This window comes from Python bivittatus, unplaced genomic scaffold (genome assembly GCF_059951505.1).
Source record: "Python bivittatus isolate LINGU-HERP-01145 unplaced genomic scaffold, Pbiv_v1 ctg000570_np1212, whole genome shotgun sequence".
In the NCBI taxonomy this organism is placed as follows: domain Eukaryota; kingdom Metazoa; phylum Chordata; class Lepidosauria; order Squamata; family Pythonidae; genus Python; species Python bivittatus.
In genome coordinates this window covers 15,107,501-15,128,957 of record NW_028277097.1, presented here as the reverse complement: position 1 = coordinate 15,128,957, position 21,457 = coordinate 15,107,501, and the positions used below count along the sequence as shown (strand labels likewise).

Genomic DNA, 21,457 nt, shown 5'->3' with positions numbered 1-21,457 from the left:
GCAGTCCCAATTGTGGTCACTAAGTGAGGACTACCTGTGGTCCATGGGTATATTTGTTAAGATGCGTATTCGTTTGGAAAATAAACCTCAGAGTTACTATTGAGTGAGTTGTACAGATGTTGAGATGAGGCCAGGAAGTTCTGGGTTCGATTCCACCTGTAGCCATGCAAGTTGACTGGGTGATTTTGAGCAGTCACCAGCTAGATTCACACATTCTGCTAAGCTGCATGTGCCCATTTTGTTTTTTCTGTAGCATGATGTGCTTGTAGATCATAGTTTATGGTTTACCAAACAAAGTTACTATGACATAGTCAAATCATGATTTAATGTGGTGTATGAACCCAGACTTTGTCAGCCAAACATACTTCACAGGCTTGCTGTTGTGATGATAAAAATGATGGGGAAATCCCCTCATAGTTAATGCTTAGAACTTTCAGGGACAAGGCAAGATAAAATTCTAAGGACAAATAAAAATAGAATAAAATATAAATTAATTTTGAATCCATTGCAATTCCCTAGCAGTTAGTATCTTCAAGTTATGTTGGGTATGGATGACAGGAAATATGACTGAACACACTGGTTACCAATTTGGAAAAAAATAACAGTGGAATATCTTTTATTTTCCCACATAGCTTTGTAGTAATTCATGGATCTCCTTAGGATTGTTTTCAGCTTGTACCCAAAGAAACTACAAATTGTTACGGAATTTGCAGTGACCCACAGCCCAGGTTTTGCAGGCATAACTTAAACATACTATTTATATACTTATTGCCACTGTTTGTAGGCTGTCTCCAGCCAAGACTCACCATGGTGCATAAGAGAACAGAGAAACAGTGAACACAGTCACGCAAAAATCATCACATCATAAAAACATATCTCATCCATCATGGAGCAGGGAACCAGTTTTGGAACCAAACATGTTCTGGACATCTACTTTCATTGTTTAGCACTTTATGCTCCAAAGACTCTTAAGATGGAGCATCATGTTCACAGTCCTCCTCCACGTCAGTAGGAAGGGAGGCATCATGACTTCGGTGTCAATGTGTTCCAGAGCAAGGGGGCCACAGCCAAAAAGGCCTGCTTCTGGACCCCCATCCTTTCTGACAAGTATTGAATTTGCCTCAGTACTACTCAACCAGGCCTGGTTGATGTAACACTTTAAATTGCAGTGTAGTTTGTGCATCAACCAGTTTTGGTTTATTCAATAAACTTCAATTAAACCAGGATCTGTTCAATAAACCATGGTTAAATAGATCATGGTTTAGTGCAGTGCAACAATCTAGCTGTAATGTGCTGACAAGTCCTGAATAAAAATTTTAACTTAATATGATTCTCCCTGTCCACCAACAACATCTCAATTTGCAAAATGGATTTAAAACAGTTTTCTGCTACAACTCCTGTCTGGTCTGCTGCTTGTTAATTTGCTCTGAAACAATTAATTTCTGCAGGCCAGCTGCATTTTTCTGCATCTACCTAGTTTATCATGGTACAGTATCATTCTGCGCAAACCTGCTTTTGTTTCCAATACCCAGTTTCCATTTGGTTGTGTTGCTAAGCAGTGCGTGGATAAACTTGGCCACAAGCCTGTCTGAACTAGTCTGGTTCAGACTCAAAGCGATAGCTAAGCCGCAGTTCAGAGATGTGAGTCAGAGTTGTGATTTAGGAGGCAAAGTTGATTCTGCACCCACACACAGGTTTAAGTGGGCGGCTAAGCAGAATGACTGAAAAAAGAACTATTTTTTTTTAAAAAACAGGCACGTTAGCTCCCTTTTTTCTTGTAAAAAATGTCCAAAGGACCTTCAGGTCATTGGCATCAAATGAGAAATACAATTTATGAGAGTATCTTTGGTTTATACAATGTGGAGCACAATCTGATTTCAAAGCCAGAGCGTATAACTTTGCCTGAACGCACTAGTTCATAATTGATTAACATAATATTGCATCTAGAATTTCAGTGTTTATAAAGTTAATTAATAACTTGAACCCTGGAACACTGTGATACCCTGGAGCAACTTGTAAAGAGTTTAATTTGTTTAATTTATAAAGTATTATGCTTCTTACATCACTGCATTTATACAGTATGAGTTTCTGATTATTTTGTTTTGTTGGAACCATACAATATACTAGACTACCTTTGAGGGGCCACAGTTAACATTTTGGGGAGGACCAGAGACTACAGTGGGTAGGGCACTGATGCAAAATGGCTGGAGCTGTGTCACACATGTTTCGTTTGGGGTAGATAAGAGTTTTCCCATTATGTTTTAAACTGTGTTAAGCTTAACCTGAATCTGTTGGGGTAAGCAACTTGTGGCCTTCCAGATGTTGAACTTCTACTCCTATAGTGGTTAGTGGTGAGAGACCCTCTAATTTAACAACATCTGGAGGGAGGCCAGATTGCCTCTTTTTGCATTATAGGTTTTATGTGTTTCCTATTGCAAAACGGAGGAAATAAGGGCACTGATTTTTTGTTACGTAAGAAAGAGAACTATACATGTGGTGTTTGAGAGCCTTAGGTAGCTCTTGGGTCCTAGGCTACCCCCCTTGGTCTGTCTGTAGGATAACAGTAGCCGTGTCAGCCCCACCAAGTCAGCCAGACCAGAAAATCAGCTCCACAACAAGATGAGAGCTACAGTTCATTAAAATGGGCTATAATAACAGAATCTTGCAAACCTGAATGTGCTTTACTTCACCTCCTTCTTATACCCCCAGGGAACCAGGGAGGAGCCTTCTTGAGTCACTTCCGAATATTAACCGGCTTCCTAGGACTTAAAGAATGTTTCAGCCCTCTTTGCTTATGTAACGGTTCTTGCGTAGTACCCTCAAGGTCGTCTCCCTTACTGTGCCCTCTACAAGCGGTTGTCTTCGGAGTCTCGTTACAATTGCAGGAGATTCCATTCCCCTTTGGGAGGTGAATTTGCTGTTGGAAATAACTGCTTCCAAGCTGACAAGTTCAAATATTTTTATTATTCACATACCACCTACTCAGCGTTTCACGAAGGAAGGGCTTTCACAAAGTAAGGTGGGACATTTCTCTGCCGCAGGAAGCTTGCAAATTTAAATGCATGGAAGCAACAGAGGAAGGGATAGAGAAATGACACATTCTTCTGTTCAGTTCCCCTTTGGTGTAGTTCCAAGACAGTGTTGGGACTCACCAGTGGACTAGGACTGGACAGTGTTTGAGAAGGAAGGATAAACAATTGATATTAACACTCTTTTAGCTGTGAGGCTTTCTCCCCGGTGGAGCAGTTGACCTGGATGGTAAAACAGCACGGACAAAGCAGTGGGGCTGACCCAGCCTGGGGAACTTCTGCTGATGCTCACCCTTTGACATTGGAAAGGGGATGTTTTAGAACAGGTGACACACAAAGCAGGCAGCCCTAGGAAAACTCTGCCAGGAGTCACTTTAGGCTAGACAATTGTTGCCTGCTGTTGGCGCCCAGCTGCTATTTATAGGTATCATCTAAACCTCAAGGCCTTTGCAGACAATGGCTGTGGGCTAGTCATGATTGATGTTTGGAGGCAGCATATCCTGCCTGCCTCTGCCGAGGAGGATACAAGACCTGTTGAAGACTGGGACCTGCAGGAGAGGGTCATGTCCCAGCTAGTTGTCAGGGAAGAACTTGAGACAGCCATTTTTCCTAGAGCTGAAGAGGATGATTTGTTGGGATCTATTCCTCATCCTGGCCCAAAAGAACAACTGCACCTAAGGTCGCTTGAGTGAAGACACAGCACCTGAAGTTAACAACTGGCAGGATCTGAACTTTGTTGGCAGCAGAATTGGGCAACATGGGCAGGAGGAGATGCTTGGTTCCAACAGATTTAGGTTTGCCCTGTCCCCTCCCTTGATGTTGCTTGCACCTGAGATACTTCTCTAAGCATCATGTGAATCTGTCTCGTGAGTTCAGTTCCAGGTGCAAGAGTCCTGAATTGGGACCTCCTCTTTTTGCCTACTCCTTCAGCACTGAACTAAAAAAGCTTGCTAACTGTGAACTGTGTTGTCCATGGTTGGCTACAAATCTCATGTATTCTAGCTGCTTCCCTTGGCTTTCACTTTGCAGTAAAACAACTATGCCAATTTAAAACAACTGTTGCCAATTTATAGCAGTTACTGTACTGTAAAACAGTGCATAGCAAAAGAAGCGTTCACTGGAATAGTGTCTTGCAAAGGGGCAAATGAGCTGCTCCCTTTTCTTGGGTTACACAGTACCCTTCCCAAACCCAGCACCTTTGAGATAAATTGGGCTACAGTTACCATCATTCCCTGTACTCAGTCAGTGGCACCTTTTCTACCTGGGAACTACAGTACATCACTCCTCAAGGCCACATTCTTGGGAAAATCAAAAGTGTGCTGAAGAGACTCATGATCCTCCTAATGTCCACTGATATCTGAAACAGAGTGAGAAAACAACCTCTGACCCAACCTTATAGTGTGGTAGGAATTAGGGAAAGAGGTTCACCCAGCATCAAACGTGTGAGGACATCAATAAAGTTGTACAATGTTTTTTCATCCAGGAGTTCAAGGCAGTGTGGATAGGTCCCTTCCTCCAAGTTCTCCCCACAGCAAAAATCCTGTAAGTTGAGTTGGTTGGAGTTATAATACCTGGCCAAGGTCATTCAGTGCCTTAACTGTCACATCTCCCTTGCAGTAAAGTCTTCGTGTCTACAACAGATAACAATGGATCCAGGGGAGAGAGAGATTCTCCTTTTCTTCTTGAAGAAAGGAGAAGACCCTTCTTCCGTTGAGTGTGTAGAGCAGTGTTTTTCAACCTTGGCAGCTTGAAGTTGTCTGGACTTCAACTCCCAGAATTCCCCAGCCAAGGTTGAGAAACACTGGTGTAAAGATTAGAGAAGAAAGGAGCAGAAGGACTTTTTATAGCACTTAAGAAAATGCCATAAATCCCACCTGCCTGGCCTTCTACCAGAAATAATACACTAATGTTGACTTCTTTTTCTTCTGAATCATTTAAATCCCTCAGAGAGGTCTTCATGCCTTATTTATAGACAGCCTTTTTTAAAACAGCCATATATTATTGGACTAGGATTGGAAAATCTTGCTATTTCTATGCACCTGCTTATGTCTCTACGTGTTGAAACAGACAAGACTGTCCCCATTTTTTCCTCTCCTAGGCAAGCTATACAAAATGTTCTCCCGATTAAGAATAGCTGTTTCCCCCTGCATCTTGGCACACCGTGGCATACATACGAGAGAGAAAGGCAAGCTCTTGATGCTGAACCCCAGGACAAACAAGGTAAGTCTCATGGGTGTGTTGTATGCCACATCTTGAGTTTCCAACTGTGCTGTGAAGCTTACCATAAGCTAAAACTGCTGCAAGAGCTTTGTGTTCAAACGTAAGGCAGCGCCAGATTTAAGAGAGAGAGAGAAGCTCATTATTGAGCAAAGCCAGAATGACCACAGTTTGTTGGTAGGTAGTCACTCAGATGAAGAGTCGCAATGTGGACAATTGTAATAAATCCCCCCTTTGCTGTATTATTGTATCCCTCTTCATGGCCCTAGTGCAGGGTCTCTCAAGCTTGGCAACTTTAAGACAGGTGGACTTCAACTCCCAGAATTCCCCAGCCAGCATATGCTGGCTGGGGAATTCTGGGCGTTGAAGTCCACCTGTCTTAAAGTAGCCAAGGTTGAGAAACCCTGAATCAGAGGATGAAGAATGCTAAGTGAACATCAGGGCTAAGAATTGCAGCCATAGATAGAGGGGCACGTAAGGGATATATGGGAGGGCCAGACCTTCTACTCATCCCAAATGTCTGTCCCTTTTGACCGATATACAGAGTAATTTTCCCCTTAATTGCACGTTCAGCAAACATCTGGATAAACCTGGAATTGGAATCTCCAAAGTTAAATCTGCCGGAGGGAGACTGAATGAGTGCCCTTGGCTGTTTAAAAGACACAAGATTTAAGATTAGTGCAACAGGTCCTCACTTTCTGCGGAACTACAGGATGTTTCATGAAAGCTGTAATGTTCCTTTCCCTTTCTTCCCACCCAGCTGGTAACTGGCAGGCTCCAGTCCTGCTTCCCTTCCCCCCCCCTCCCCGTACAAGAAATTGTCCAAGAATTGTCTGATACAGTCTCTAAATATAAATATGCCATAAATTATAGCATAAATTCTATACTGGTATATATAGGCAAATGATGTTTCTATATCCCAATATATGAAGGTATAATTCACCTTTATTTCAAGGTGTGTGTAATTTTGTGCAATAAAAAAAGTTTAATTTGCAGTATCTTGCTAGCTGTTTTTGAAGACCGTGTACACTAATTACAAAAGAAAAGCTCCAAGGGGAGGACTTTGAAAACCTGATTGATTGATTATGTGCCATTTTCAGCTCCAAGTGACCACATAGATATACTTTCTCCATGATGATCTGTCCCTGGTCTTTCAGGTCTTCCAGTGGTGCATCCATTACCACTGTAACTGAGTCCATCCACCTTTCTGCTAGTTGTCATCCTCCTCTGTTTCTTTCCACCTTTCCCAACATCAGAGCCTTCTCCAGAGAGTTAGGTCTCTGCATAATGTGTCCGAAGTAGGATAATTTGAGCTGGTCATTTGTGCCTTGAATGAGAACTCTGGGTTGATTTCTTTGATGATCGATCAGTTTGTTTTCTTGGCTATCCACGGTATTCTCAGGAGTCTTCTCCAACACCAAAATTCAAAAGTGTCAATACTCTTCTTATCCTGCTTCTTCAAAGTCCAATTTTCACTTCCATAGAGTGTCACAGAGAATACAATGACTTGTACAGTTCTGATCTTTGTAGGTATAAACACATTACATCATTTGAATATCTTTTCCAAAGCCTTCATGGCTGCATTACGAAATACTAATCCGTGGCTAATGGGGACGTGGTGGCGCAGCGGCTTAATGATGCTGAAAGTTGCTGGCCAGAAACAGTCGACACTTCAGCGGTTCAAGCCCAGCTCCGCGCAGCAGAGTGAGCTCCTGCTTCCTCCCCCAGCTCCTGCCAACCCAGCAGCTCGAAAACTTATGTCAGTAGATAAATGGGGACTCTCACCCCGGTGGGAGGAAAAATGCTGGCGGTGCTTGCACGGGAGACAGGAGCAGTTGCCAGTAACACGGAAGCCGCGCACGCCCGAAAAAGGCGCAAAGCAACGGAAACCCCGCCTCCTGTGCTCACCAGCTGGGCTCTGCTCTAGGAGGGAGGCCCTGGCAAACCACTTCCGAAACACCTTGCCTTGAAAACTGCAGGGATTCGTCCAGGCAGTCGCCGCAGAATTGGTCACGATTGAGTGCGGATTAAAAAAAAAAAAATCCGTGGCTAGCGCTTGAAAACCTATTACATTTTTATTAAAAGTGGCACCTGTTTCTAGCTCATATAACCAGATTTAGTGTTAATTGTGTTAAACTCTGAAATAGGGGGAAAATGAGCTGCATTAAATAATGTGAAAGAAGGAAAAAAGAGGGAGTGTTGGTCCTAGATTAAGGGCAAAGGAAGGAATCATATATCTGATGAAGGGCAGGTAGAGTCCCATTACGTTTGGCTTAAGGACTTCACCAAACCTGGAATTGGGACTAATTGTATCTTTTCCTCTTGCTGTCTCTATTCAGGGTATGGCTTTTACCTTAAAAGAACGACAGATGCTGGGGCTTCAAGGACTCTTACCTCCAAAGTTTGAGACGCAGGACATCCAAGCTTTACGTTTCCATAAGAACATAGCCAAAATGACGGATCCCTTAGAGAAGTAAGAACGTGTTGGAGGAGTCTTACTCTTTTGGAGCTGATTCTCTGTGCCTTGCTGCGATTGGATTCCAATTATGATTTAGAGGAGAGCAGTTGCAAGATGACCCAGATACACTGGGGGGGGAAAAAGCTGGTTGGTGGAATTGTCCTTCAAAAGGGGCCAAATGCATTCAAACATTATCTCCATGTCTTACCTTTTGCAAGCCATCTCTTCCCTTCTTTGCCATTTTTCAAGATTTGCATTTTGTTGCTAGTTTTAATGCAAATAGGGCCAGGTCAGTAGGCAACCTCCAGCACCCCAATCCTGTATTTGCAACTTCCCCAGAGTCCTTTGAGATAACCCTACCAAAATTCAAAGGCAGTTTGATTTTTACTGGCATTTTTAAAATGACTTCTGCCTCCAGATAGGTGTGTTCACCCTGGGTTAGGTTTCGTTCATCTATTCTGAGTGAAATTCCAGAATTACCCCTCAGTATGGCTGAAAATTTAAGTCCTGCCCCTCTGGTGAAGCCATGACACGCTTCCCTGGACTTTGAAAGTCTGTATATGTAAAAGCGTGTATCTGTGCCTGCACACGTATTATCCATCTGTGTTGTATAGTGCCTTTTTAAGTCACAGGAACCTTCTCTTTTAGCATTCTTTTTCTCTTCCCCATCCAACTGGAAGCATACTTTATGACTTGAGCGTTAATATATAATCCTCCTGGAAGCAATAACAGAAAGCTGGTTAATTGACCCTAAAGTGACACGCTGCTTGAAAGAATACTTCTTATCAAGAGAGCTGTACCCATCGTACAAATGTTGACTAATCAGAGTTGCATTCATTTTTCCCCTGATATGAAGATTTCTGCAGCCTAATCCAGGGTGTGTTTTTCTAGGGAGTAAATTGAGGTTCAGGAGGTTTATTTCTGAATAAGTATGCACAGCATTTTGGCTGTAGTCTAAGGTCATTTTCACAACCACCTATTAACTGCACAAGAACTAACGTTTGCAGCTGGCATACCTGTAATGCTGAATATGGAATCTGAAACCAACGTTGATTAGAATGTGCATTCTGTTTTAAAAATAGCTCTTGTCGCCTGTTTTATTTTCCACAACGGCTTTCATTTTCCTGTCTTCTCCAACCTTCAGTCCAGCAAGCTGGGATCTTCACCCATCATAGCATAGCCAGTGGCAAGATTGCTTACTTCACATTTGTTCTCCCAGATTCTACAGTCTCCTCTTCAGGAAGCCAAAAATGACATCAGGCATTGTCACACACACACACACACACACACACACACACACACACACACACAGAGTTCTTTTCTGTTGGATCTTAAGTTCATTTGGATTGTTTCCTTGGTTTCTACCCCATCTTTCTGCTCAAGCAAATATTCAAGATTGCTAACAACCCTGTTTTAAGAAATCTGAAAAGTTAAACCATAAATTGAAACAAGTAGTAAAATGGATTAGCAATCCATAGCTTGGCAAAAGCGATGGGTCTTTACAGATTTCCTAACTGTCAGTGGAGATCAAATGCAACTGCCAAGGAAGTTGCCTTTCATAACCTGGGCGCACTTTTCAAGGGTGGCCCCATGTAGAGTATACTGCAAGATGTGAATCAGTCCCCAGCTTTGATTGGCTCAGGAATTTAAGGATAGAAGACCTATGAGTCTCTACATCTTGTTCAGCTCCAGTTCCCATAAGCTCTTCTTGCATGTCCAGTAGGAATTGCAGCCCCAGAGGACCATACTTTGCTTCTCCTTCTTTAACAGGCAGAGGACTTAAAGGTTGCATGATTCATTGGAGTGGGGTAGGGAAAAGGGGGTTGCTTAATCTTCCCATTTTGTTCATTTTCTTGCTCAGGTTCTAAACCCTGGGTCCCACCTTTAAAATGTCTGGGTTCCTGTGTTCCTATGGAACATTCGCTGGTGCTTGCCATGTTCTACCAGACGTTGCTTAGAATCTTTTACAAACAAACAAATATTTAAAGTAGGAGGCCGGCTTTTGGCATAGTATTTATTTCCATGAATTGCTATTTCCATGAATGCTTCTGGGTCTTGTGCATATCCCAGTCCACATCTTTAGTAAGTGACAGGAGGCAGAAAGCTAATACTGTTTTTCAAAGTAGGGCTCTCTCCCCAGAAAAAGAGACAGAAATAAGCTGAGGAAATAGAGAGGATCTGGTAAATCTGCTGAGAAGGCTGGGGGCAGCCTTACCACTTCATGTCCTGATAAATGGTTATTTTGTTAAAGGCCTTGCCGTCCTGGCCACCATTTTGTGAGATTGCCAATAGCCTGCTCTTAAAATTCCCAAATTTGGGGGGCTCCTGATCTAACTCCTTGCCATACTTTTTTTTGTTCCATTGGGAAAAATAATACAAGTGGGTATATGGGTTTCTTAAGGTGTGTTAATAGGTTTAGGGGTGTATGGATAGGAGGACGAAGGCAGACAAAGAGCATCATAAATGTCTGTCTCACTTAGATACACACACCACTGTAATCTGAAAAGAGTCCCAGAAGTTATTCTTTTTGCTTTAATATTTCTTACCTCTGTTTATGACTGTTGACATTGCTTGGAAACTGTTTTGGTAGCATTTGTATCAAGAGACAGGATAGAAATCGTTGTAATAAATAATACAGATTTTAAGTAATGAAATGATGTGTTTGTGTATGCTTTCGAGTAGTCTTGACTCCTGGCGACTGCTTGGACAAGTCCCTGGAGTTTTCTTGGCAAGTTCTTTTGGAAGTGGTTTCCCCTGGCCGCCTCCTTCCTGGGGCTGAGAGAGAGGGGCTGGCCCAAGGTCACCCAGCTGGCTTCGTGCCTAAGGCAGGACCAGAACTCCTGGTCTCCCAGTTTCTAGACTGGCTCTCAGAAAAACGATAGGAAGGAGAGAAAAAAAAAAAAAGACAATCCATCTCTCACCTCATTGTTCCTCTGTTGAAACCGAAGTTGCTATTGATTAGAAAACATTGGAGAATATTTTGCTGAGTGTAATTTGTAGTTTGAGTGGCACAGAGGCAGCTTGGGAGAAGGTTAGTTTCCCCTTGATATTTTCCTTCAGGGTAAAAATAAAAAGAGAAGGATTCCTGGATGCCAATCAAAAATATTTCATGATTGTGGATGTTTTGGAATTATTCCTTTATTAAGGATGCTCTAAAAATGTTCATAAGAAAGACTGCATCACCTTGCTTAGCACATTATGCATTTACATGTTATTTTCATGTGCTCAACAAATTTGCATAAATAAACAGTATGACACTGTTAGCCTTTACCTTTTACACAAATGTCATATACACGAACACATAACATGTTGAGCAAGATACTGCATTCCTTTCAGTATATAAATTGTGTTCTTAGAGTGCCTTTAATAAAGGAATAATTCCAAAATGTGTTGGGACAACAATAAAAAATCTTCCAGGTTTTTTTCCTCTCTTCATTCATTGCCTCTTCCTGCTTATTGTTCTCCTTCAGAGGGATCTTCAGTACAAAATGATTCCCGTCTCTATTCTTTGGACAGCCCTAATTCATAGGAGACCTAACCCTCCCTAGGATTTGGACTACAACTCCAGTGGTTCCTTGTCTTTAGCATTGCATATGAAGCTGATGGGTCCTGATGTCCAAAACATGAGTCCTAAATCCTCCTTTATATTCTATTTCATTGTTTATCCATTAAATTTACAACTTGCCTTTTTTCCAGAAGCTCAGGATGGGGATACATAGCATAGCACTTCCTTCTCTAACAGTATTTTTAATTGAATTGTAATGGATTCTGGATTTTAGTGTTGGGGACAATATGCCTTATCCATGCGTTTTATTAATTTTGATATTTATCACTGAATAAATATGTTTTTTCTGCCTGGGGAAGGTTTGTAGCCCCAAAAGGAAAGGCTTTCTAAATACATTGTAAATATGTAACTACAGGCACACAAACTTCATGGTGTTTCTCCGCTTCTTTCTGCGCAGATACATCTATGTGATGGGAATCCAGGAAAGAAACGAGAAGCTGTTCTACAGGATTCTACAAGATGATATCGAACAATTAATGCCGATTGTCTATACCCCAACAGTAGGCCTTGCGTGTTCCCAGTATGGGCATATTTTTAGACGGCCAAAGTAAGGACGCCCTTATAATTTATTTATTTAATTGTTGCTTAGGTTTCTGCTCTTTCATTCTGGCAACTCAAAAGCAGATCTACTGTTCTCCTTAAGCACTATTTCTGCTGGCGGTAGGTAAAGAAGCCAAAAGCTCATCATCAAAGAATGAGCTCATTTTCTGTCAATTCACATTAAAAATTTAGCTCCTCCTTGTCTCATTGCCATGTTCTTCATCTCTTCTTCCTCCTCCCACACTTTCTGTTTCTGCTTTAGAGTCCATTTTCAATTCTCTACCACCCTGGGAGTTGTTAACTTGAGAAGGGCTGTACAAACATTCTAAATAAAATTATTTGTGTTTTTCTTCACCGTCCTTTCACTTCCTGGAATAAATGTTCATTTCCTGGCCGTTCTCCCAAAAGCTCTTCTTATTTGTAGGAGCCAAAGTGAAGGGGGGTTTTTTGCTTTGTTTTTTAAAGCTGAGTCCAGCTGACAATTTTGACTTTCCTAAAGAAGCTAGACTATAAATATCATAATTTTTTCAATTTTTTTGAGCAGCTTCAATGCTGATAAACCTTGTATATGATTAGGCTAGTTGAGTAAATCCATTCAAAGCATCAGTGCCACAATGTAGATAACCCAAGTCACCTTGGAATTGGGTGGCGTCTAAATCTAATGAAATAAATAAAATGGATTGATATTATGATACAATCTAGATAATACTTTCCCTGTTTGGAGCTCTCTAGTTGAGTTGGACCAAGTTGTGGAAGGGTGATAAAGATGTTTTTTTCCCTTATATTAACAAAAAATCTCTATCCTGGAATTTTGTACTGCTGTTTCTAGTCATAGAGAATAATGGGAAAAAGAGAACATTCACTCAAGTATTTTGAATCTTCCTTTCCTTCCTGAATTGTATTTGTTCAGGGATGTTTTTTTTCTGCTTCATTTTACATGACAAAATGCAGTTGATGTGAATGTTAAGATCAGATTAATTTTGTATTTTCAAATTCTGTAAACCTTTTAACAGTGACATATTTCTCAAGTGCTATCTTAGTTTCACTCTTTCTTTAAAGGCATTGTGTTTAACTTTTTGAAATAATTAAGGAGAACGTTTACTATACCAGGCTGACTCTTACAAACACAAAAGCGACTTAAATTAATTGGTGGTGAGAGTATTTCTGTCTTGACTTTTTTGCAGAGGCTTATTCATTGCCATAACAGATAGGGGCCATATCCGATCTATTGTGAACAACTGGCCGGAAAATGATGTGAAGGTACTGACTGTATATTGTGTTTTCTTCTTCCATGTGGATTTTCCATAGTACCAGATAGACTTCCTTGAGAGCAGCTAACAAATAGATAGGGGGTATGCTTGCAAGCTAAACTATGAATCCTTTGTGAGCTTTGTGTGCAACTGCTGCACTTGTGGGTGTCCTAGCATGAAGGTGGAGACCTCCCAAATATGGATTGTAATGATTTTATGACATCTCTCTGGATAAATACCAAAGCTGCCTAAAATTTGGGATCTAACTTTTCTTGCATGCTGTTATCAGTGGTGAATGGGAAGCATAACATTTCTTCTTTCCATTGTATTTTCTGGGTTCATGCAGGTTACAACTTCACACATTATACCAAGTTGAGTTGTAGTTTGTTGATTGTGGCTTGTTGCACTGACCTAGCCATTATGATTTACTATGATGATGGTTTATTCAGGGAACTACAGCTGAGCAACCCATTGCTTGCAGTGTTTCATGCCCCTTGGGTCACACAGCAGATATCAAGTAACGAACTGCCACTTTTAGGGCCACAATTTTAAAAAGCCTGTATTAAGCATGTTCTAACTCTTTTAAGTATCTTCAATCTTGGAAAAAACAGGCTGAACATTTCAGCCCTGCCCCCCCTGGTAAGGCCATTGTGTCGCCATTGCAACTCTTCAAGCTTAACTTAAAAAAAAAAAAAAAAAGTGTGCGGGTCTCTCTTTGTAGGAGACAGGAGGAGAGAAAATTGAGGATATGACTGACTGAGCTCATTGCAGAAAATCTCTCTTCTAAAATGAGAGAAGCTTGTATGTCTAGGAAAAAGATGGAGTAAGTCCAAGATTGTCAAAGCTGAAGAGAACATCTGCCAACCCAGAGCCTCTGATGGCTTTATAGCAGTTCTCTCCTGCCCATTTTTCCCTTTTCACACGTTCTTTCTGGGATTTGTAGTTTGGTTAGAGTGCTGCACATCTCTAGGTGTTTCGCCCTCTCTCCCTGAACTATTAATCTCAGGATTCTCTGATGAAAGGGCATAACATCTATTGACTATCAAACATGCAAGCTTGGATCGGTGGTTCTCAAGTGATACTCATTAGAGATGTGCAAAATATTTCAAATTTGAAACCGTGAACTAGATGTCCAGACATGTTTTGGTGGTGTCCCAACCATTCTGGAAATGCTTTGAGCTTGTCACAGTCCCGTTGTGGATTCAGAGAAGATGAACTTTAGAGCTTCAAGCGGGCCCATTTCATGCTTTGGAATAATCAGAACATGGTCAGAACGTTTCCGTAAAGTTCAAAGTGGAATCAGACTATTTCGAGTTCAGAGTTTTTGAAATTTGAAACATTTTGCATGCGCATCATAGCTGGATTCAGAAAGAGTCACATGGGATACAGGGGAAGTCAGTGAAACTTTTATGAACTCTTTAAACTTTTCCCGAAGAGGCATGAGTGACAGTATAATATAGTGGTTAAAATGTTGATTAAGAGTGGAAAGACCTAATTCTAGTCCTTCAGCCATGTCCTCCTCCCTCACCCACTAGGTGACTTTGGGTCATTCACGGTCTCTCAGCCCAGCTTAACTCACAGGCTTGTTATGGGGGGGGGGGGGAGCCACAAGGAGGGAGTGCTATGTATGCTTTCTTAAGCTCCTGAATGGAAAGTGAGATATAGATCTAACAAAAATAATCACTAATGATGACCACAACAAAATGCCCTTAAACATATACATTAATTTTGCAGGGGGAAGCAGGCCTGTGTGTCTGTCATGGTAGCCCCCACGTTCTTTGAGAAATGTGAGATAGAAAAGGCTGTCCACCCCCAGGGTAGGTAATGCAGTATGCATTGGAACTGTATGGCAACTGTGTGAGCATATGAAGCTTTCCTTGAATCAGGCCATAAGACATTTAGCTTGGAACTGCCTGTTCCAGCCTTCCTCAAACTAATGTCCCCCGGGTGCATTGGGTTAGAAATTCACAGAATTCCCATATTTCCTGGCTAATAGCTAGCAATTTGGGTTGCTGTGATTCCAACATATTTAGAGGGCATCAGGTTGGAGAAAGCTGGGGTAATCTGACGTCAGGGTCTCTTCAAGAATTCAGTCCAAGATCTCCAAAAATGAAGATGAATGGTTGCTTTGTACCTTGTGAGGGCAACAGGTTCACTGCCAAAAGCAATGTTTGTACAGTGATGATCGCCAATAAGAATCACAAGACGTTCTGGATGTAGGCTTTGCTCCATTACGCAGAAGATTCCCCATGCCAGAGGCAGTGTCCTAGGGAAGGCACTCACTCTGTGTAATGGGCTGGGAGGATCTCCTTGAGGAAGAGGGGGAAGAACCGCAGCCAAGGCTTTCGTCAGATAAGAGAAATCTGAGTCCAAAGCAGGAATGTAATTTGAGAAAGCGTTTCAGATTTGACCTCCCTTCCTAGTTCTCTATAGGATAAACACAGGGAGGGGGAAGACACATTCAGAGTTGCAAGATTCTGTTGTTATAACTCTATAATAAAAGTAGTTTTAGTATCATGACTTGCTCAAATCTGGTCTACCTTGAAGGGCTGACCAGGCTTATTGTGGGTGAGGTGGTCACAGAGCAGGGTGAGATGTGATCCAACCTAATTAGTTCTTCAGCCTAAATATAATTGAGTCTTGGTAGTTATAAAAGCAAAAAAGACCATAAAGCTAGTAAGGGAGGGGCTTCCTTCCTTCCTTCTTCATGTGATCTGATGCAGTTCCATATCCACTTTTGTCCTTCAAGGCTGTTGTCGTCACAGATGGAGAACGCATCTTGGGCCTTGGGGATCTGGGAGTATATGGAATGGGAATCCCAGTTGGCAAGCTCTGTTTATACACAGCCTGTGCTGGAATACGACCTGATAAGTGCCTTCCTGTATGTATTGATGTTGGAACGGACAATCAGGTAAGTTATTACATGTTCTACACCCGTCAGATACCAGCTGCTTGTCTGTGGTGTTCATTGGTGGGGTGAGATGTTCCCGAGCAGGGGTTAGGCTAGATGTCCTCCACCTCTTGCTACTAGGATATTGATATTCTTTGGCCATTGTGTTTGTCCTGCCAAGGAGGACCCAGTAGGAAACAGAGGTAGGGAAGAGTTTCTTAGTGCTCTTTTGGTTCTCTCACCCAGAACATCTGATCCAAACAAGTCCACTGGAGCCTTGGCCAGAATTGTAAAATGTTGACATGATCTTAGTGAACACATTCTCAGTACCTCCCTCTAAAATGCAAATTTCTTTGCACCCTTCCCTTGCAGCATTTGTAGAATATTTTTAATAGATTACTAAGTGCTTAAAATTCCACTACAATGAAAGGATTCTCAGTATGTCCTGCAGGTAGTCTTTGACTTACGACCACAATTGGGACAGGAACTGCTGTCGCTAAGTGATGTGGTCATTAAGTGAGTTGTGCCCAATTTTATGACCTTTTTTGCTGTGGTGGTTAAGTGAGTCTGGCTTTCCCCATTGACTTTGTTTGTCGGAAGTTCCCTGGGAAGGTTGCAAATGGCAATTATGTGACCTCAGGACGCTGCAACCGTTGTAAATACATGCTGGTTGCCAAGCACCTCAATTCTGATCATGTGGCCACAGGGATGCTGCAATGGTCGTAAATGCAAGGACCAGTTGTAAGTCACTTTTTCCAGCACCATTGTAACTTTGTACGGTCGTTAACGAATAATCATAAGTCGAGGACTACCTGTATCCATCTTCCCTGGGAGTGGCAGAATATATTTGACTCAGTGTCAGAGACTAATAGTGACTTTACTTTGTTTTCCCATTTTCCTAGACACTTTTGCAAGATCCATTTTATATGGGACTGTATCAGAAACGAGACCGCTCACTGCTTTATGATGAGTTAATTGATGAATTCATGGAAGCCATTGTAGGCAGGTATAAACCCCAAATCACTTTTCTCTCCCTTATTCCACTCCAAGCATGGAAAGACCCTGCACATGTCAGCAACCAACCTTTCCTGTATATTCAAGAAGACTTTGAGGGATCAAAGAGTATCTGTTTAACAAAGATGATGTTGGCAGCTGGCATCCCAAGAGATGAATATGGTCACAGACTGTCCTTTTGTGGGCCATGGAGGGTTTCCTAACTACGCAGTTGAAATTTAGCAGTGGAATTCCCTAAAAATGAGCAGTGTGGCATCCTGACCTTCCGAAATAGGAAAACTGCAAGGCATGCCCTAAAGCCAAATGAGTGTAGTTAAAAAAAGAAACAACGATAAAAATCTTCCAATCGTGTATCCACGAACCTTGCTGCTGGTCATTGTCTTCTCTTTCCTTCCACCTTTCCCAGCATCAGAGCCTTCTCCAGAGAGCTGGGTCTTCACATCACGTGTCCAAAGTAGGATAATTTCAGCCTGGCCATTTATGCCTTGAGTGAGAACTTTGGGTTGATTTGTTCAGTGATCCATCAGTTTGTTTTCTTGGCTGACCATGGTATACTCAGGAGTCTTCTCCAACTTCTCCAAAGTTCAGAGACCTCAATACTCTTCCTATGCTGCTGCTTCAAAGTCCAACTTTCACTTCTGTATAGTGTCACAGAAAATACCATGGTGTGCACGGTTCTGATCTTTGTAGTATAAACACATCACGTGCCTAAAACTATCCTGCGTGAATAGTAAACAAGCTATTGGGCACATTAGGTCTGTTGGTAAGGCTCATAAAGATTTAAAAAATCCTAGATGTTAGAAGAAATGTGAGAAAATTGGGTTCTTATCTTAAATGATAGAAAAACAACGTGGGGACTGAAGACTGAGCAAAGGTCCCCACGAGTTTTCAGGGAGCCGAGGGATTTTCTCTGATCCTGGTCTACATCATAGCTTGCTGTACAGCTGTTTCATGTGTTTCTCATCTCAAAACAGCTGGATGCTGTGCCATCAGGGAAGTGCTGCAATGGGGACCTGAAGGCTGCTGGTGGCCCGCTGCTTGGCCTAGGACAGTGATGGTGAACCTTTTGGGCTCGGCGTGTCAAAAATTTGGAAAATGCCTAACTTGACTCTGCTGGCGGGTCACCCCCTCCCCCCCGAACAAAAGAGAAACAATTCTTTGCATACTCATTTATTAAAAAAAAAATACAGCCCAGTCATGTGTGATGCTATGTATTATATAAAGAAACATCAGATAATTACAAAAATGAAATACAGCAGAACAAACTCAGTTTCTTTGGTAACTCAAACAGAACAGTTGTTGGGTGTTGGTGAACGCTGGTGTGTCACCTGTGACATATGTGTCATAGGTTCACCATCAGTGGCCTAGAACGAGGAGGTAGAAGCTGTGGGCAAAGAAAGGAAAAATCCAAGAGGACCTTAAGTCCTAGAGATCTAAAGATGAAGGCTGCTCCTTTCAAGTTTGCATTGTATCAGAATAATGTCCAAATATCCATTTTGGTGCCATGTTGGCCTAGGGCACTTAAATTGGAGAGGTAAATGTACAGGGTGCAAAATGTAGAACAACTAGAAGGCGTTGCTGTTCATTTAATATTTCTCCCTGTGTCTTCCAGGTATGGCCAGACCACCCTCATTCAGTTCGAAGACTTTGGCAACCATAACGCCTTCCGCTTTTTGAGGAAATACCGAGAAAAATACTGCACTTTCAATGATGACATACAAGGTGAGCAATCAGCCCTGGGCTTCTGGCGTCTCCCCACGAACCCATCTGGGCTCTGTTTTCCTTGCGTTTCGACGGGCGCCTTTTTAGCCCCTGAGAAATGCGTGTCTTTTCTTAGGGACGGCGGCGGTTGCTTTGGCTGGATTATTGGCAGCGCAGAAGGTGATTGGAAAGCCCCTCACCGAACACCGGATCCTCTTCCTCGGGGCAGGAGAAGTGAGTCGCGCAGTTGTTTGCATTAAGGCTGCTGCATTTAGTTCTCAGTTGTGACGGTTGTTGAGCCAGTCAGAGCTGGGAGCAGCGTTCTGTGCTGAGGATGGGTTACAACTAGACTGCTGCAATGCCCTCTGTGTATGGCTACCCTTGAAGAGTGCTTAAAGCAGTGTTTTTTGAACTTGGCAACTCTGAGATGTGTGGACTTCAACTCCCAGAATTCCCCAGCCAGCCATGCTGGCTGGGGAATTCTGGGAGTTGAAGTCCACACATCTTAGAGTTGCCAAGTTCGAAAAACACTGCCTTTGATAGTATTGCAAGGATAGGCATTTGGCAACCCTAGAGCTACATGTCATCCTTAAATTCCTTTTTGTGGGTCCCAGCTCCCCGCCCCCAATTACACTGTTGAATTTCAGCAGTGTCATAAATTAACGGCAGAGTGCTCCCGCTGAGATGAAAAACGTGGCGTAAGCCTTAGCGTTTAGCCAGCTGCTTTCAGAAAGCATTTCAAGGCACACCTTTTTTCACTCTTGCCTTTTGAATGACTCAATCATGATGCTCCCATATTATTTTATCAAGCTGTTGTTATTTTAGTTCCGTTTTAAATTTCTGCATGGCGTTTGTCTTTATAGTTCGTAGCCCTGAATGCTATTTCTCCGTGGTGGAAAAGTGGAATAGCCATTCAGTGAGCAAATAAAAACGTTTAGAGAGATTTACCCAGTGTGATTTATTTCCTTAATGATTGTTCTCTGGAAACTGAATTCCAAAACTACTTTATTGCTGCCAACACAGGGGGTTAACAGCTCTCCCAAATCATAATTCTTCCTCTGTTTCGCTTCTCTGTCAGGCTGCCCTTGGAATTGCAAATCTCATAGTCATGGCTATGGTGGAAAATGGCCTTTCTACGGAAGAAGCTTATAAGAAAATTTGGATGTTTGATAAATACGGCTTATTGGTTCAGGTACGGCACCTATGTAGTTTGGAAAGACATGATCCAATGTATTGTTGAAGGCTTTCACGGCCGGAATACGATGGCTGGTGTGGGTCTTCCGGGCTGTGTGGCCGTGTTTTGGAAGTTTTGTTTCCTAATGTTTCGCCAGCATCTGTGACCGGCATCTTCAGAGGGCAGGAGCACAGACAGGAGCAGTTCTCTCTGTGCCCAGGATGATGTGACCCTTTTGTGGGTATTTATAGAGATCTGAAGGGGGGATTGGGGTGTGTGGGGGGAGTTGGGGGGTGTGGGGGGGTGTGGGGTTTGGGTTATCGAGTGGCTGCTTGTTTTGGTGTCAGAAAATGTGTGTATCTTCCTGGGGATTAGGCAGGGTTTTTTTTTCTTCTATTGAGTTGTTAATGAGTGGCTGCTGGGGGTGATTAGTATGTTCATTGTGTGAACTATTCACACGTCCTGGTGGTTGAGCTGAGTTCGTTGACCTTTTGCAGGCTGTATTTTTCAGGATTGGTAGCCAAGTTTTGTTGATTTTTAGACTCTCCTCTTTTTTATTGAAGCTGTGCTGGTGTTTGTGAATCTCAATGGCTTCCCGGTATAGCCTGGTATAGTGGCTGTTGGTGTTGTCCAGTATCTCTGTGTTTTCAAATAGGATTTTGTGTCCAGTGTGCTTGAGAGCATGTTCAGCTACTGCAAATTTTTCTGGTTGCTGTAGTCTGCAGTGTCTTTCATGTTCTTTTATCTGGTCTGGATGCTGCGTTTTGTGGTCCCGATGTATACTTGCCCGCAGCTGCATGGTATGCGGTATACTCCTGCGGCGGTGAGGAGATCCCTTTTGCCTTTTGCTGATTTTAGCACTTCTTGTATTTTTCTGGTGGGTCTGAAGATTGTTTGGAAATTGTGTTTTTCCATCAGTTTTCCCATGTGGTCTGTGACCCTGCTCTCTGAAGATGCCGGTCACAGATGCTGGCGAAACGTTAGGAAACAAAACTTCCAGAACACAGCCACACAGCCCGGAAGACCCACACCAGCCATCACATGATCCAATGTTACATCCATTTTGTTTTTGTTTTTATGACCAGCTATTCTTTATCTTATAATCTTCTAGGGCCGGGATCAAGCGATAGATGTCAACCAGGAGCCCTTTACTCACCCAGCTCCAGAGCACATGCCAAAATCTTTCTTCCACGCAGTGAATGTGCTTCAGCCTTCTGCTATTATTGGTGAGAGCTTTAGGTGATTTCTAAGTTACTCATCTGACAGTTTTGCCGCTTCTACTTCTAAGTTCAAAGATTTCTGATATTGGAATTTCCAACTGTCTGAAGCAGCGTTTTTCAAACTTGGCAACTTTAAGATGTGCGGACTTCAACTCCCAGAAGTCATGCTGGCTGAGGAATTCTGGGAGTTGAAGTCCACACATCTTAGAGTTGCCAAGTTTGAAACACGCTGATCTAAAGCTTTGCTGAGTGGAGCTCAGAAAAATGAGGCCTCTTTTCACTTTGTTCTTTCTCTTTCCATCTGTAGTGCCACAAGCAGGAGCTTGCACACGGTTCGAGGATTGTGTGTTGCTTCATTCCAGAATGTTCCTGCAGTGGCCACGCTCTGTGCGAGTTACT

General features: G+C 42.4%; 1 protein-coding gene across 2 annotated transcripts in view; it reads left to right on the top strand.

Moving 5' to 3' along the window:
- The window catches only part of ME2 (malic enzyme 2), a 44,781-nt gene that overhangs the window by 12,828 nt on the left and 10,496 nt on the right, over nucleotides 1-21,457 (top strand). For both annotated transcript variants that reach the window (XM_025167351.2, XM_007429315.4), the window contains exons 2-11: nucleotides 5,128-5,249; nucleotides 7,586-7,719; nucleotides 11,667-11,816; nucleotides 12,994-13,069; nucleotides 15,809-15,970; nucleotides 16,852-16,955; nucleotides 18,576-18,685; nucleotides 18,801-18,898; nucleotides 19,743-19,856; nucleotides 20,950-21,064. In XM_025167351.2, coding sequence (XP_025023119.2) covers nucleotides 5,142-5,249; nucleotides 7,586-7,719; nucleotides 11,667-11,816; nucleotides 12,994-13,069; nucleotides 15,809-15,970; nucleotides 16,852-16,955; nucleotides 18,576-18,685; nucleotides 18,801-18,898; nucleotides 19,743-19,856; nucleotides 20,950-21,064 — 1,171 coding nt within the window. In that variant the 5' untranslated portion in view covers nucleotides 5,128-5,141. The remainder of the gene's footprint in view (nucleotides 1-5,127; nucleotides 5,250-7,585; nucleotides 7,720-11,666; nucleotides 11,817-12,993; nucleotides 13,070-15,808; nucleotides 15,971-16,851; nucleotides 16,956-18,575; nucleotides 18,686-18,800; nucleotides 18,899-19,742; nucleotides 19,857-20,949; nucleotides 21,065-21,457) is intronic.